The 14133-nt window shown below is 36.6% G+C and overlaps 1 protein-coding gene across 5 annotated transcripts in view; it reads left to right on the forward strand.

The window, feature by feature from the left end:
- The window catches only part of GIGYF2 (GRB10 interacting GYF protein 2), a 132573-nt gene that overhangs the window by 42063 nt on the left and 76377 nt on the right, over nt 1–14133 (forward strand). For all 5 annotated transcript variants that reach the window (XM_070618636.1, XM_070618637.1, XM_070618638.1 and 2 more), the window contains 5 exons: nt 347–476; nt 1406–1501; nt 6263–6374; nt 10784–10895; nt 11748–11788. In XM_070618636.1, coding sequence (XP_070474737.1) covers nt 347–476; nt 1406–1501; nt 6263–6374; nt 10784–10895; nt 11748–11788 — 491 coding nt within the window. The remainder of the gene's footprint in view (nt 1–346; nt 477–1405; nt 1502–6262; nt 6375–10783; nt 10896–11747; nt 11789–14133) is intronic.

The raw sequence follows: 14133 nt of genomic DNA on the forward strand, positions 1-14133 counted from the left end.
GATTAGCCCTGAGCTAACTGCTGCCAATCCTCCTCTTTTTGCTGAGGAAGACTGGCCCTGAGCTAACATCCATGCCCATCTTCCTCTACTTTATATGTGGGATGCTTACCACAGCATGGCTTGCCAAGTGGTGCCATGTCCACACCCAGGATCCGAACCAGCGAACCCCGGGCCGCCAAAGTGGAACGTGTGCTCTTAACCGCTGTGCCACCGGGCCACCCCCTCTTTCTGTTCTTTTAAAGAACTAAAGTGAAGATTTTTATAGTATATTATATAAAAATAGAAAGTCCATAGTGCCACAATATTTGACGCTACATTTTTATATTCTGTCTCTTTCCTGTTCTAGGCTCCGAGCTCTGTCCAGTGGTGGGAGCATTACATCCCCTCCTCTGTCTCCCGCATTGCCGAAGTATAAATTAGCAGACTATCGTTATGGCAGAGAAGAAATGTTAGCACTTTTCCTTAAAGACAACAAGGTAAGAAAGTAGGAACGAGTTCAGAATTATGAATAAGATTTCAGGGTATGTGCAGTGATGTATTGGTATATGAACTACCCATGGTTTTTCTCTCTATCTTACCTTTTTTCCTGCTTTGAAACCTGCAGTAGTTAAGAGAGGCTTTTCTAAGTATAGTGTACTCTGTATATTTTAGAGAAGACCTGAGATTTCATTACAGGAGTAGAAAGCTTCATGGAAACAGAATAGTCAGCGCTTAATACTTTGTCAGCTAATTTCCTCTCTACCTCTTTCATGTCTCTCTATCCCAGCTTGATGGCTGAGACAGGAAGAATTTCTCCTTTCTTTATCGCACCTCTCATTCTTTCTACCTAGGAGTGAGGAGTGAGAAGAGTTGCTGCTTCTCTTGTTCTTTCCCTTTTTGAGTTAAATATAAAAATTTTAGTGGAGTGAGGATGTTAAATGTGATGTTATATTTGTGTCACTTATAAATGATTAAAACTCAAACAGTGTAAAGTATGCTTTTATTATGTGACTAGTGAGAAATATTTTCTATTTTTTAAATATACTCTTTAATTTTATTAATGGATTCAGAATCTCAGATTTTAATGAAGGACAGATAAAATTTCTTATAAAACTCTCCTCACCACCTCTATGTAGAGTTAAATGTGGTGATCTTTACTCTTCGACTGTGCCCTGTAGAATACCAGAGTTAGTGCTATGTATCAGATCCGAAAATGGTAGTCTGATGTGAGGACAGGGAGGGTGACTGGGGTGGTTGTTATTTGACCCTCTCAGAATGTGTAAGTACCACTGAAGTTAATTGGCTGAATAAGCTACATATTTATAACGTATTTATGATAATCAGCATCAGATAGACAGAAGAGTGTTTCTCTTCTTGTAATTGGAGGGATAGCATCAATCTGATGGTCTTGTGTTTGGTCACACAGATACCTTCAGATCTTCTCGATAAAGAATTTCTGCCTATCCTACAGGAGGAGCCCCTGCCACCGTTGGCTCTTGTACCCTTTACAGAAGAAGAACAGGTTTGTGCCTAGCTTTGAGCCCCAGGTCAAACCCTTGTTCCTTCCCACTGAGGCATGAAAATGGAAAGCTATTCCTACGTAGGCCCCAATACGTAGGCCCTAAGGAGTATTCTGTATCCCCACAGGTCTGCTTTCTTCTCTTTCTTACTATGTGGATGCCTCTCTCTCAGCTGATTCGACTCTGCTTTAGATCTGAAACTGTTGAGTGTTATGTAGTGATGAACGTGTCTGGGTCCTTAAGGACTATGTGAACCATCCCTTGTAACTTATTTGACTGGAGAGAAAGAGTTATTTTGGGGGAAGGGGGTCTTTTCAGAAGTAGTTGGCGACCTGAATTCTCACCAATGCGTTCTGCCACTAAAGGATGATGTAGAGCTTGAGCTGAAGATGTGGTTAAGAATGTGCTCTTCTGTCACCAGTTGTTTTTATGATAGTGTGAGAAAGTTAGATTTTTGGGCTGGAAAGTAGCAGATTTTGTGTTGTCCTTTTCTGGTTCACTATGTCCAAAGATAAATAATAAATTGTGATTGTATTAAAATGGAAAAATAAGAGCTTTGTCGGAATGCTGGAATGTCACTTTGGAGAATCATCATCACTATTTTTTTTTAAAAAAACAACTTTATTGAGACGTAATTCACATGCCATAAAATTTACGCTTTTAAAGCATGCAATTCACTGTTTTTTAGTATATTCACAGAGTTGTATAACTGTCACCACTATCTGTTTTCATCATTACTTTTTCTGACAACTCTGGATGTTTCCTCTACACTTACCGTATTTTGCATGAGGAAGTCACTCTATGAAGAAAGAAAAGTTTATTAAAAGAACTCTGCTGGGTGGTGCAACAGTTAAGCTCATGGACTCTGCTTCAGCAGCCTGAGGTTTGCTGTTTCGGATCCAGGGCATGGACATATGCACCACTTATCATGCCATGCTGTGGCAGGCGTTCACATATAAAATAGAGGAAGGTGGGCATGGATGTTAGGTCAGGGCCAATCTTCCTCAGCAAAAAGAGGAGGATTGGCAGCAGATGTTAGCTCAGGGCTAGTCTTCCTCAAAAAAAAAAACAAACTATTAGAATTATGTTAAGTTCTAAGAAAGGGGTGATATTAACCCTTGATGATTTTCAGCACATTTTCGTAAGCAATTTTTATTTGTTTATAGTTTCTTCTAAATCAGACTACTTCTGTATTTATTCATGAAATCCACTATCATCTATGGTTATCAGCAGATATTTTCATTAACCAGAAGGTGTTTATTGCTGTGAAGAGTACACAGGAAAGAAAGGATCCTGTCTCTAGTGATTACCCACAAAATTGACAAATTTCTTTTTCAAAAAAACTGTTATCTGGCTGTATTTTGGTTTAATTTTTCTTAAAAATATTTTTATTATGAATTATTTTAAATAGACAAGTATAGAAAATAGTATTATAAACACCAGTATATTTACTATTCAGATATATCAAATCTTACAATTATGATATATTTGTGTGTCTTTTTTTGTTTTAAGAAATGAGATTTCTCATACAGTTGACACTGCCTGGCGTGTACCCCTTTCTTCCTTTCCTTACTATCAATTGGATTACTTTTCTCTTTCATGTCTTAATATTTTCATTACATGTTTGTGTATTGGTATGCCATAAATGTCTTATTTTATAGGGCAATAAATTTTGTGTTGAAGATAGCATGCTTTTATTATGTGGCATAGTTTTTATTCTGCAGCTTGCTTTTTTCTTTTAATAATGATTTTTAGGTTTATCTGTGTTGATACACATAGCTTTAATTTGTTCATCTCTGCTGTGTAGTATTCCATATGTGAGAAAATCTACAGTTTTTTTTCCAGTCTCTTCTGGTTGGATATTTAAGTTTTCACTTTTTACTATTACAGATTATACTGCACTAAGCATTCTTATAACATGTTATAAAAGTGGAATTGTTGGGTTTTGGTTCTTCGCATTTTTTAAAAACATTACTGGGTATTACCACATTAGTTTTTGTATTGACTTGCCAGTTTTGCACTCTCACTAGCAGTATATGAGAGGTCTCATTTTTACTCAACCCTCCAACTCTTGGTTTTTAAATTTTGGCCTAAGTGATGGCTTTGATAATTGTTTTTGATTTGTATTTCACTAGTTACTAATGAGGTTGAGCATCTTTTCAAATGCTTATGGCCTATTATGGTTTTTGATTTGCCCACGTCCTTTACCTATTCTACTGAATTGTCTTTCATGTTACTTTTACGATTTCTTTATGTATTCTTTAAAATAAATAAAATACTTTTTATTATAAAAGGTATTCGTATTCATTGTAGAAAATACAGAAGAGTATAAAGAAGAAAATCTCACCCCTAAACTCACTGTGTAGAGATAATTATTTATTAACATTATGTTTTATTGTAGTCTGTTTTGTTTGTATATCTTTAGTTGTTAAAATATACCAGTACAGATTGAATCCAACAGTATATTGAAAGAATTATACACCATGACCAAGTGGGATTTATCCCCAGAATGCAAGGATGGTGCAACGTAAGAAAATCAGTGTAATATACCATATTAATAGAACAAAGGAAAAAAACCACTTGATCATCTCAATTGACGCAGAACAAGCAGTTGACAAAATTCAGTACCCTCTTGTGTTAAAACGCTCAGTGAACTAGAAATAGAAAGGAACTTCATCAGTATGATTAAGGGCATTTATGAAAACCCACAGCTAATAACATACTCGATGGTGAAAGACTGAAAGCTTTTCTCCTAAGATCGGGAACAAGACAAGGATGCCTACTTCCACTACTGATATCCAATATTGTGTTGGAAGTTCTGGCCAGAGCAGTTAGGTGAGAAGAAGAAATAAAAGACATCCAATTGGAAGGGAAGAAGTAAAACTGTCTCTATTTGTAGATAACAGCTTACATATAAAAAATCCTAAAGAATCCACAACAAAACCATTAGCACTAATAAATGAATTCAACACGGTTGTAGGGTACAGGATCAACACACAAAAATCAGTTCTATTTCTTTATACTACCAGTGAAAAACCTATAGCTGGGTGCCTTTGAGTTTCACCCGTGTGATAGTTTGGTAGTGAGGTGTTCAATACATGGGATCCTGGCATACACATAATGCAATTAGCCCTTACCTGTGTTTTTCCAATGTTAGAATATATTAATCTAGATTTTTGGACTTCAGTCTTGCTTAATTGTGTTTTTAGAGTCATTTTTCAATAACTCCACTGGGTATTCTTTGACAAAAGGTTAGTTAATGCATTTATTTCAACCAGTTTTTTATTGTTTTATTAAAATATAGTTTGAAATAAATGTTTTCAAGTTGGGTATCTTCCTCTAATTTTTAGTTAATCAATTACATCCTAAGTTTTCAGTTTTGAAGTTATTTGATTATATGATTATACACCTATAAAACTTAAAGAAAACTTATTTACATTGATAAATTTCTAAAATTTACCTGAATAAATTGTATTGAATAAAATTGTGAAAAGACAGGTAATGAGACAGTTAATGAGAAAATGAACCAATATATTAAAACAAGAAATTCAATAATGAAAGTAGAAATTTTTAACCAGTTGGTTGTTAATTTCTTCAGAAGAGATATAGACATCACATTTCAGGTGATTTTGGGTCAAAACAGCAAATCAGGACTTTACAGTGGAAAACAATTTGTATGTAAAATATTGGTTAAAAATGCAGGATTCTTTTCAGTCCAATTCTTAAGCCTCACTTCTTGCCCTTCTGCCGGGAGGGCCCTTGGCTACAGCCAGGCCCCAGTTGTATTTTCCTGTACAGAGGTGTTGTACCACACCTCTCTGCGCTTTTGCACAAATGTCTGTTAGGATCTAAGTGTCTAGAAAGTATTCAGGTAAAGATATATTCCAAGTTTTGTGAGTTTAAAACCGTCTTGTGAAGTTCTCCTTCAAATATCCAGGAGTTTTGTACTTTATGGATCATTTTTCAAGATTTTTGTAATTGCTTCTTGCTTTACTGTTTCCTAAGCCCTATATATTCCATTTATCCAGAAGTGTGACTAAACATACTTTTGGCTCCCAGGCCTCCGAGTCTTCCTTTTCGTGTTTGAAGGATGCCCACCCACTACTATCTTGTTCTTGATCCTATTCCAGATTGACTGTGGGTACAAGTGCAGGCTAATGACTGAGTGATTGGGGTGGTGTTTTTTTCCAAGCATTCCTTCCCCTGTTCCATTAAGATGGTGGGTCTTATGTAGATTCTTATTTGGCTCTTCCCCATCATTTCTGATTTCTGATTCCTGTCATGAACAAATACTACACGAAGTTGCTAATTCACATTGGTGAGCAGAATGAAGCACAAATGATTGTTTTTTCTGTTTATCGTGCTCCTCTTGATTCAGACCTTTTTGTGACTCTCTCTTATTTCCACTTTTCACTAGTTAAAGGACCCTTTCAAAGCAGATCTCTTTTACCAAGTTTTCTCTGTTATGATGCATATTTACCCTTTCTGCTTCCGGATACATACAACATTTAGAGTTTGTTTGTTTAATATTTCTTCACAAAACCTAACATAGTATAAGGCGTTGGTTGTCGGTGTTTGTTGATCTGAAATGTTAATTTGAGATTTTTGGCTAAAATCAGGTTTTGGATCATCTTAGTATGTCTATAGTTATGATTTCCCATTGCTATTAGTAACTAGATGCCATTTTATGTAGTCTTGGGATGTGGGGAGAAGCAACATGCCGTTTTGTCTGTTTTATCCATTTTTTTCTTTTTTCTTGGCAGAGAAACTTTTCCATGTCTGTAAATAGTGCTGCTGTCCTGAGACTGACAGGACGAGGAGGAGGAGGAACAGTGGTGGGGGCTCCTAGAGGTCGAAGTTCTTCAAGAGGGCGAGGTGAGCTTTCATGTGCAAAAAGTAATAACAGAGGAGGAGGAGGATAGGGAAATCACTTTAAAAATGTTTTAATACTCGATTTTTAAAAAACTGCTCTTTGATGTTAACTGCATACTGAATGTCCTGAACATTTGTTTTCTGAACCATTTCTCAGTGTACCTCTCTACAGTCCCTGATTTGGAGCAGAGGAAGGCAATTCTAGCATAGAGATTGAGTGTGAAGGATTCAAAATGGTACTAGTTAACTTTGGAAAATCTTCGTTATCCATATTCCTTGTCCCCAGGGAGCCTTACACTTTGACAGCCAGAGCTTCCTGAAGTGCCTTAGCTACTGGAGCAGCACCGAAGTTCTTGCAGGTGTCCATGACACAGGGTTTCTGTATAAGGCCATCTGCCAAGAGTGTCCCCAGCCAGAGGGAGGCTTTAGTAAAACCTGTCTCATCAGTACTAGGGCTATTTTAGGGGGTAGAACAAAAAATAATTATGCAGCAGTCATTTACTTAACGTATAGTTTTATAGATGTGTGTCTTGTCTTAGACGAATAATCCTTATTTCCATGTTGCTTCTTTCTTTGATAGCTGCTCCCTGTTTTGGGTTCGTTGATTTTCTGTTACATAAGGGAATTCTTGTTGTTCGTAATATAAACATTTACTTGAGCATTTACTCTAAGTTGGTTAAATCATAGCGTTCGTATAAACATACCTTGTAATTTTTTTTAAGAGGTGCTTTAGAAATGGAAGAATTGGGCGTCTCCAAAGACAGAGGCCATTGCCTAGACGTATTGCACCAGCCAGATTGGCAGGATCCTGAGTGTGGAACATCTAAATTCTTTTTCCTTAAAGTTGTGCCTTATGAATAGAGTAATTTATACCTGGTCTTTATAGAGACTGTATTCAATTGTTCATTCCTGTGAAGAGGTTTCTTTCAGTAGTCTGTTCAGAATGTGGGAGTGCAGGTGTTGTGAGTAATGAAGCCAAAACTCCACTGGTAGGCCAAGTACTATTAACGAGTTGTACGTGTTTTTTCTTCTGAATTTGTCAGTCTCTAGAATGGTGGTTTCTAACCTAGGGAGTTGCTAGAATCATCTATGAAACTTAGAAGAAGTACCTCTGCAGTGAAACTCTGGGTGGTGAGCTTTAGGCGTGTGTGTGCTTCAAAACCTCCACAGGCCCTTCAGATTCCCACGTGCAGTTAGGTTCCATCTGTCCAGAGTTTGTCTGAGATCTGCCTTGTGGTGGTGTGGTGGTATTGTGGTGATGGCTCTGGCCTGGCACTTTGGATGTTTCCTGTGTTTTCCTCTGGTGGGCTGACAGCAAGGAGAGGTTACACCCAGGCAGCTTTGCTTCTAGTGCTTTTCAGGGCAAGTCATAGAGAGGGCTTATTAATCAAGAACTATGGCCCACAGGCTAGCTGTTTTATGTGCCTCAAGTGACCACCGACTTTGTGTGTTGCAAATCCCAACCAATCTCTCTAAATAGGCTTTAAAAAAAATTTCATATCAAGAAACAAGTGAAGGATTCGATGAATTTCTCCTGGCTTCCTGGTTTTTTTTAAGTGTAGGATTATCACATAGGATGGAACTCTTATGTTCAGCATTAAAACAGGGCATGTATAAAAGATAGATAATGTGATGAAAGCAGTGACTTAATTAACATTGACGTTAAAGAATGGCGTGAAACTAGTCAAATGAATGAACCAACTTTGTGAAAAATATGTGTAACGTCATTTTCCAACCATGATTCTTTTTAATGGTCTTGTAAGACCATTAATCTGTGGTTTTGTTTTCTTCACTTGTTACTTAATTTTAACCTGTTGGTTAAATAATGGTTATTGTGGCTTTTCTCTTGCATGGGCACAGCTAACATTAGATGATTATCCTAGCTCTTTCCAACTTGAGAAAACTTTGATGTGAAATCGACTAATTTCCAGACTTCTAAATATCATGAACTAGTAAAATTTAAACAAATAAATGGATGAAGAAACAACATAAAATTGTCATCTTTCTATTTTATCTGGTTAAGACGTGTAATAACAAAGCAGATCCATACGACTGTCTGCCACTGTCTTCATCATCATTAAAAGGAAGTAGAGTTTAATCCCCTAAAAGAATAGGGTGAGATCTCAGGCAATAGGACAGTCCTTCAGTTTAGCTTATGAAGGATTCATCATGTCATATTTCTTGCTCCTCCTTCTTTTTTTTTTTTTTTGTAAAGATTTTTATTTTTTCCTTTTTCTCCCCAAAGCCCCCTGGTACATAGTTGTATATTCTTCGTTGTGGGTCCTTCTAGTTGTGGCATGTGGGACGCTGCCTCAGCGTGGTTTGATGAGCAGTGCCGTGTCTGCGCCCAGGATTCGAACCAACGAAACACTGGGCCGCCTGCAGCGGAGCGCGCAAACTTAACCACTCGGCCACGGGGCCAGCCCCTCTTGCTCCTTCTTATATGAGAACTGCATTTGTAGATGATTATGGGTCTTGTACTTTGAAGATTGTTCCTTATGTTTTACATGCTCAACTGCTCTAGAATCGGATTCTTTTTATGTGCTCACTTAGAAAGCTTCAGTCCCATAAGGAGGACCGGTGCCCATACTAGTCATAACTGGCAGAATATATTTTGTCTGTGGTTTGCTTGTTTTTCTGGCAACCTGAAGGCTATTTTTTATATTCATGTTTCCAGAATAAAGCACTTTTTCAGGGTGCTGTGTTCTTAATGGTTTTCCTGAGAAAATTCTTCTCTAAAAGGACAGGGGGCTTTTTTTTCTTTCACCCTAAATCATCATTATAGGGGATCACTGCAGTGTTTTATAACAGTTTGCATTACACTGTTTTAGGCTCTTAAATAAAATGTATACATTTCCTAAGCAGATAAGTACTGAAACTGGGAGTTGACTTAAAGTTCAGTTGACTCAATTGGAAGCTAACTTTAAGATAATTATAGTTCAACCCTAGTCCTCACTTCCATTTTACAGATGAAGAAATAGATACTTGGACTAGTTAAGAGAGTACCCATTGTTCCTAAAATTACCCACCTACAATTCTGTGCATTATTTGCATATTTCATAATAAGGGCATAAAAAAGTATACTGTATTCTGAGTCAGTTGTTGATAAATTTTAACCAAAAAGTAGAAATACTGCATGGATAGTTGAAATAATTATTTAATTCAATCGTATTTAGCTTTGGAATGCATTTAGGCTTTTATTCAAGATTCATCACATTTTTCTTTGGCTGGTTTTATACTGTTGGAGAAGCCAGGGATGATGCCTAAGATTTCCTCTAGATATAAATAGATCCCTAGACTCCCACCACCCTCCTCTAATTTTCTAACCTATGTGTTGGATAGAAGTGGTACACATTAGCTGGGAAATGCTCACACTGTGTGGAAAGTATAAAGCTGAAAGTGCATACTGCCTTCTACTCCTAGAGCCAGCAGTTGGATGTATATCCTTCCTGACCCTAACTATGCTGCTATATCATTTATATAAATGGAGTCATTTTTATATGTATTGTTCTTTGGCATGCTTTTGTCATTCAACAGAATAATGTAGATTTCTTTTAACATCAGTACTTTATCTTCTCTGGCTTCATAGGATTCTACTGAATTGTTTTATCAGAATTTATTCAGCCAGTCCTTTTTTGAGTGGGTTGTTTCTGGTTTTTTAATTGCAGTGAACATCTTCATACATATGTATTTGCATATTTGTGCAAGTCTTTCTGTTAGGATAAATTCTAGTTACAGTTGTTGAGTCAAATTTTGATAGGTTTAACCAGATTACCTTCAGTAAAGGCCAGTTTACACTTGACCCACTAGAGGTTCTAGATCCCTACATCCACACACTCTTACCAGCTCTGTGGTTCAGATTGAGTCCTGATGCTTTCCTTACTTCAAGATCTGAGCCAGGAGTGCCTTTGGTTGCTGTAGAATATCTTTAAGGAGTCAGTTCACAAAATGGATATTTTAGAGTTGGCCCTATTAAATTATCCTTTCTCTGGAGTTAGAGAAGTTATTTTAACATTTGTGCTTGGCTTTTGTACTTTATCTGTGCTCTTCTCAAACTCTCCAAATCTTCTCTTTTTGTTGAAAATAATCCAATAAAAGGTTTAATTTGGAGTAAAGGTTTACTGATCTTCTTAGAATTTCACTATTAAACTTTTTATTAAAAAGCTTAATATTGACACTGTTTCTTGTTCAGGACTGGGACTTTCTAACTTGTTTCTTTCACCCTGCTGTGGTCTAGCTACTTCATTGCTGTCGTTGGTCTCACGGGTAAAGATCCATTGGGCCCTGCTAAATGATTAAATATAGACATCTTGCTTTGTATAGAGACAGAACTTTAAAGATTAATCTTTGGTGTTAAACGTGTGCCAGATGTTGACTCCTGACTATCATTTTTTCTTTTTTCTTATTTTCAGGCAGAGGCAGAGGTGAATGTGGTTTCTACCAAAGAAGCTTTGATGAAGTAGAGGGTGTGTTTGGTCGAGGAGGTGGCAGAGAAATGCATAGGTCGCAGAGCTGGGAGGAAAGGTAACTAAAGGATCCACATCTTGGTATAAAGGTTTCTTGGTGTAAAAAACTCATGTCTTTCTGCTTTCTGCAGAAGAGAAGCCTCTTTGTACAATTACAAGGTTTCATTTTTTTTAATGCTGTTAATTATTGATGTCAAGTTTTATGTAAGAAGCTTTTAAGTATTCATTATTTAGAGGAAGAAGCATTCTAGATAAATAGGTTAATATGTTAGTGCCAACATAGATTTTTAGTAATTAGAGTTGCTATTTGATTAGCATTCAGTGGGAAGCATTGACATTTTGTTGTTTGTTGCTATTAAAGCATCTTCTCTATATTGTTTGTGACTTTATATGAAGTCTATCAAGATGAATGAGGGCAGTTTCACAGGGGTGTGTACACAAAGATGTCTACTGTGATGATATCTATAGTATCAAATAATTGGAAACAATCAGACAGCTTAATCAGCGTGGTTTTTTATATAATGGTATAGCTACACAGTAGAATACAATATAACCAGTAAAGTTAGGATGATTTTGAAAATATTTAGTGATGTAGGAAACCACATTCTAAAAGCAGTATATAAAACTATGAATAGCATATATCTAAAATAAAGCATATATCTAATTTAAGAAAATAATATCTCTGGGTCAGTAGAAGCTAGCTTTTTTGGTGGGTGAGATGGCAGATATTTTTTGTTTTTATCTTGATGCTTTTCTGTATCTTCCAAATCTTAGGCAATAGCCGTGTATTTGTTTGATAATTTGAAAAAGAAAGAAATGCTTTAACGAAATACAGAAAAGTGGATGTCAGGGCTGGGAAATCTATATATTATTCTCAAATCTTGTTTGAAACTTATTTTATCTTTTCTAGGGGTGACAGACGTTTTGAAAAACCAGGACGAAAAGATGTAGGTAAGGTTTTCTTAGTGTTTTCAAGTATTTTTAGCTGGAGATCCATGACACTACTAGTTCTTAACAAGGCTCACACATAAAGATACGTTTATTAAAAATCGACGCAGTTACCCGCACTTCTCCAGTAGATGGAGTTGTAACATTGCTTGCATTTAAGATCCCCTGGTTATTTGAGGGCTCTGTTGCATGAAATCAGGGATGATGAGTACAGCCATTAGGATTTGCTTGATTTATTAACTTTTTAGGTCTGTGTGTTCTCGGCAAGGCATATATTTGTATTTAAGCCTGTGTTGTGAACTGAAATTTCAAGTTAAGAACCAATCTGTTAACTCCTTTTCACATGTAGCTAGCATTTCACAGGCGAGAAGAGAGAGAGAGAATGCTAAAAGTTTTGCTTTTGTATCTGAGAGAAAAGGCTAAAACTCTGAATCTTCTTGCTTCAGTCATTTATTCACCTGGTCCTTTTGATGTAGTCTTTCTTTTTTTCTTATTTTGAGATGAGAACAGTCAAAATAAATTACATAGTTAAGGTAGCTACTGAAGGAACATAGTAAGAGAACAGTGTTTTGGTGTTTGTGGTGAATTAACTGTGGTTTATATTAAAGAATCTATAATGTTAAGATGGATTTTCTGACTGCTTAAAGGCACTGCCTTACAAACTGCCAGTGGGTATTAATGTCTGAGAGAAAAAAATGCCAGTTTGTAGTAACATTGGAGTTAGGAAAATTACCATACAAGTTCCAAATTCCTAGAAGTACCAGAAAAGTTCTCCAGAGCATAATTGTATCTGACGGTGGTAAACACATCTCAAAACCATATGTTAAATATGTAAATATTGTTCACAGACTGATTTGCAGATTTTTTTAAAAACTAAGTAGTTATAACAGTCAACTTTGCATCGCTGTTTCCATATCAAACTCTTTTTAACATATCAATTATTTACATTTCTTATTCATTAACATGGCATTGGGGATAATCAGGTATATTTATATTAACGAAAAACTATTAAATGAGTATAGCATGAAGAAATTTGGAACAGTCTGGGTGGATAACTTATTGCTAGTTGAATGGCTTTACTCAAATTGTAGACTATTGGATAAGTATGATCCTGGGGGACTTGTCAGTACCTCTGCTTCCATCCTTGTCTGATTCAATACTTTTGCCAGTGAATATGGAGAGGCAATGAGCAGTTGTTTAAAGAGTACAGGGTTTGGAATGAGAAAATCACTGATAATCTAAGCTCTCAGGTATTGAATAGGCTCATAATAAGTGAAGGTGATATGCGCTACTGAAGTTTTAGGATTAAATAAGGGTATATGGACTCATTTATCTGTTCAACAGTTACTGAATTCCTACTCATATGATAGGCTTTGTGCTAAGTGCTGAATAATTACTCCTTTTCTTTGGATGATGACGTTGGTGTGTGATCAGATTTTCAAATTATTCAGTGTCTAGAGAGAGAGCTATAGAGTGGAACACTTGGGACTTGGGATCAGAATTAAGGTGGAACAAGAGACCAGATATAATCAGATGGAAGTTTAACCGCAGAAAATGCAAAGTCTCAGGTAAATAAACTCTAGAATCTAATGTATGGAGTGCTTGTATAACAGCAGTTGCTGGCACAGCCCTCTCAGCTGACTTGTGCTTGATGTTGATCAACAGTGTGATGGTGCCCGGCTGCAGTGTTTACTGGAGCTACAGTGTCCTCTGTGAGTCACGTGATAGAGAGGCCCGCAGCCTTTTAGGTTATCACAGGACAGCTTAAAGATTGTGTTCAACACTGGGCCACACCTTGAAAGGATCCATACATTGGAGTAGGATGGTTGGGGCATTTGAATCCCTGTGATGGGGAATGCATCAAGGAAATGAGGCTGTTTACGTAGGAGACAAGATTGGTCAGAGTGGAGAGAAGGGTTTATAGGGTCACTCTATGCAAATATTTGCTTTCCTATCTTGTGAAAGAGGAATCAGATGTGATCTGTGTGAGTCTAAAGGGCAGGTTTAAGGAGGCAGATATTTGACACAATCTAATAATTAGAGTTGTCTGAAAATGGCTTGGGTTGCCTTGGGAAAGTAGTCAGTTCCTGTCATGAGAATAGCTTGATTTTAACTATTTGACACACAGTTGCACTTTGCTAGTTTGGATTAGATGAGTGTAAATTTCCTTTTCATCATTATTTGCCATCCTCATATATTAACTATTAATTCAATTAGGGTAATTCCCCAGCCACCCTCAACAAAGAGTGTAGGTTCTTTTCTTTGCATTCCATAGGTACATCTTTGAAAAGGCAAGTTCCATAAAACTAAAATTGATGTGAAGTGGTTAAGAATATTAAGAAAGTTTT

The sequence above is a fragment of the Equus przewalskii genome, chromosome 5, assembly GCF_037783145.1.
Source record: "Equus przewalskii isolate Varuska chromosome 5, EquPr2, whole genome shotgun sequence".
Taxonomy (NCBI): Eukaryota; Metazoa; Chordata; class Mammalia; order Perissodactyla; family Equidae; genus Equus; species Equus przewalskii.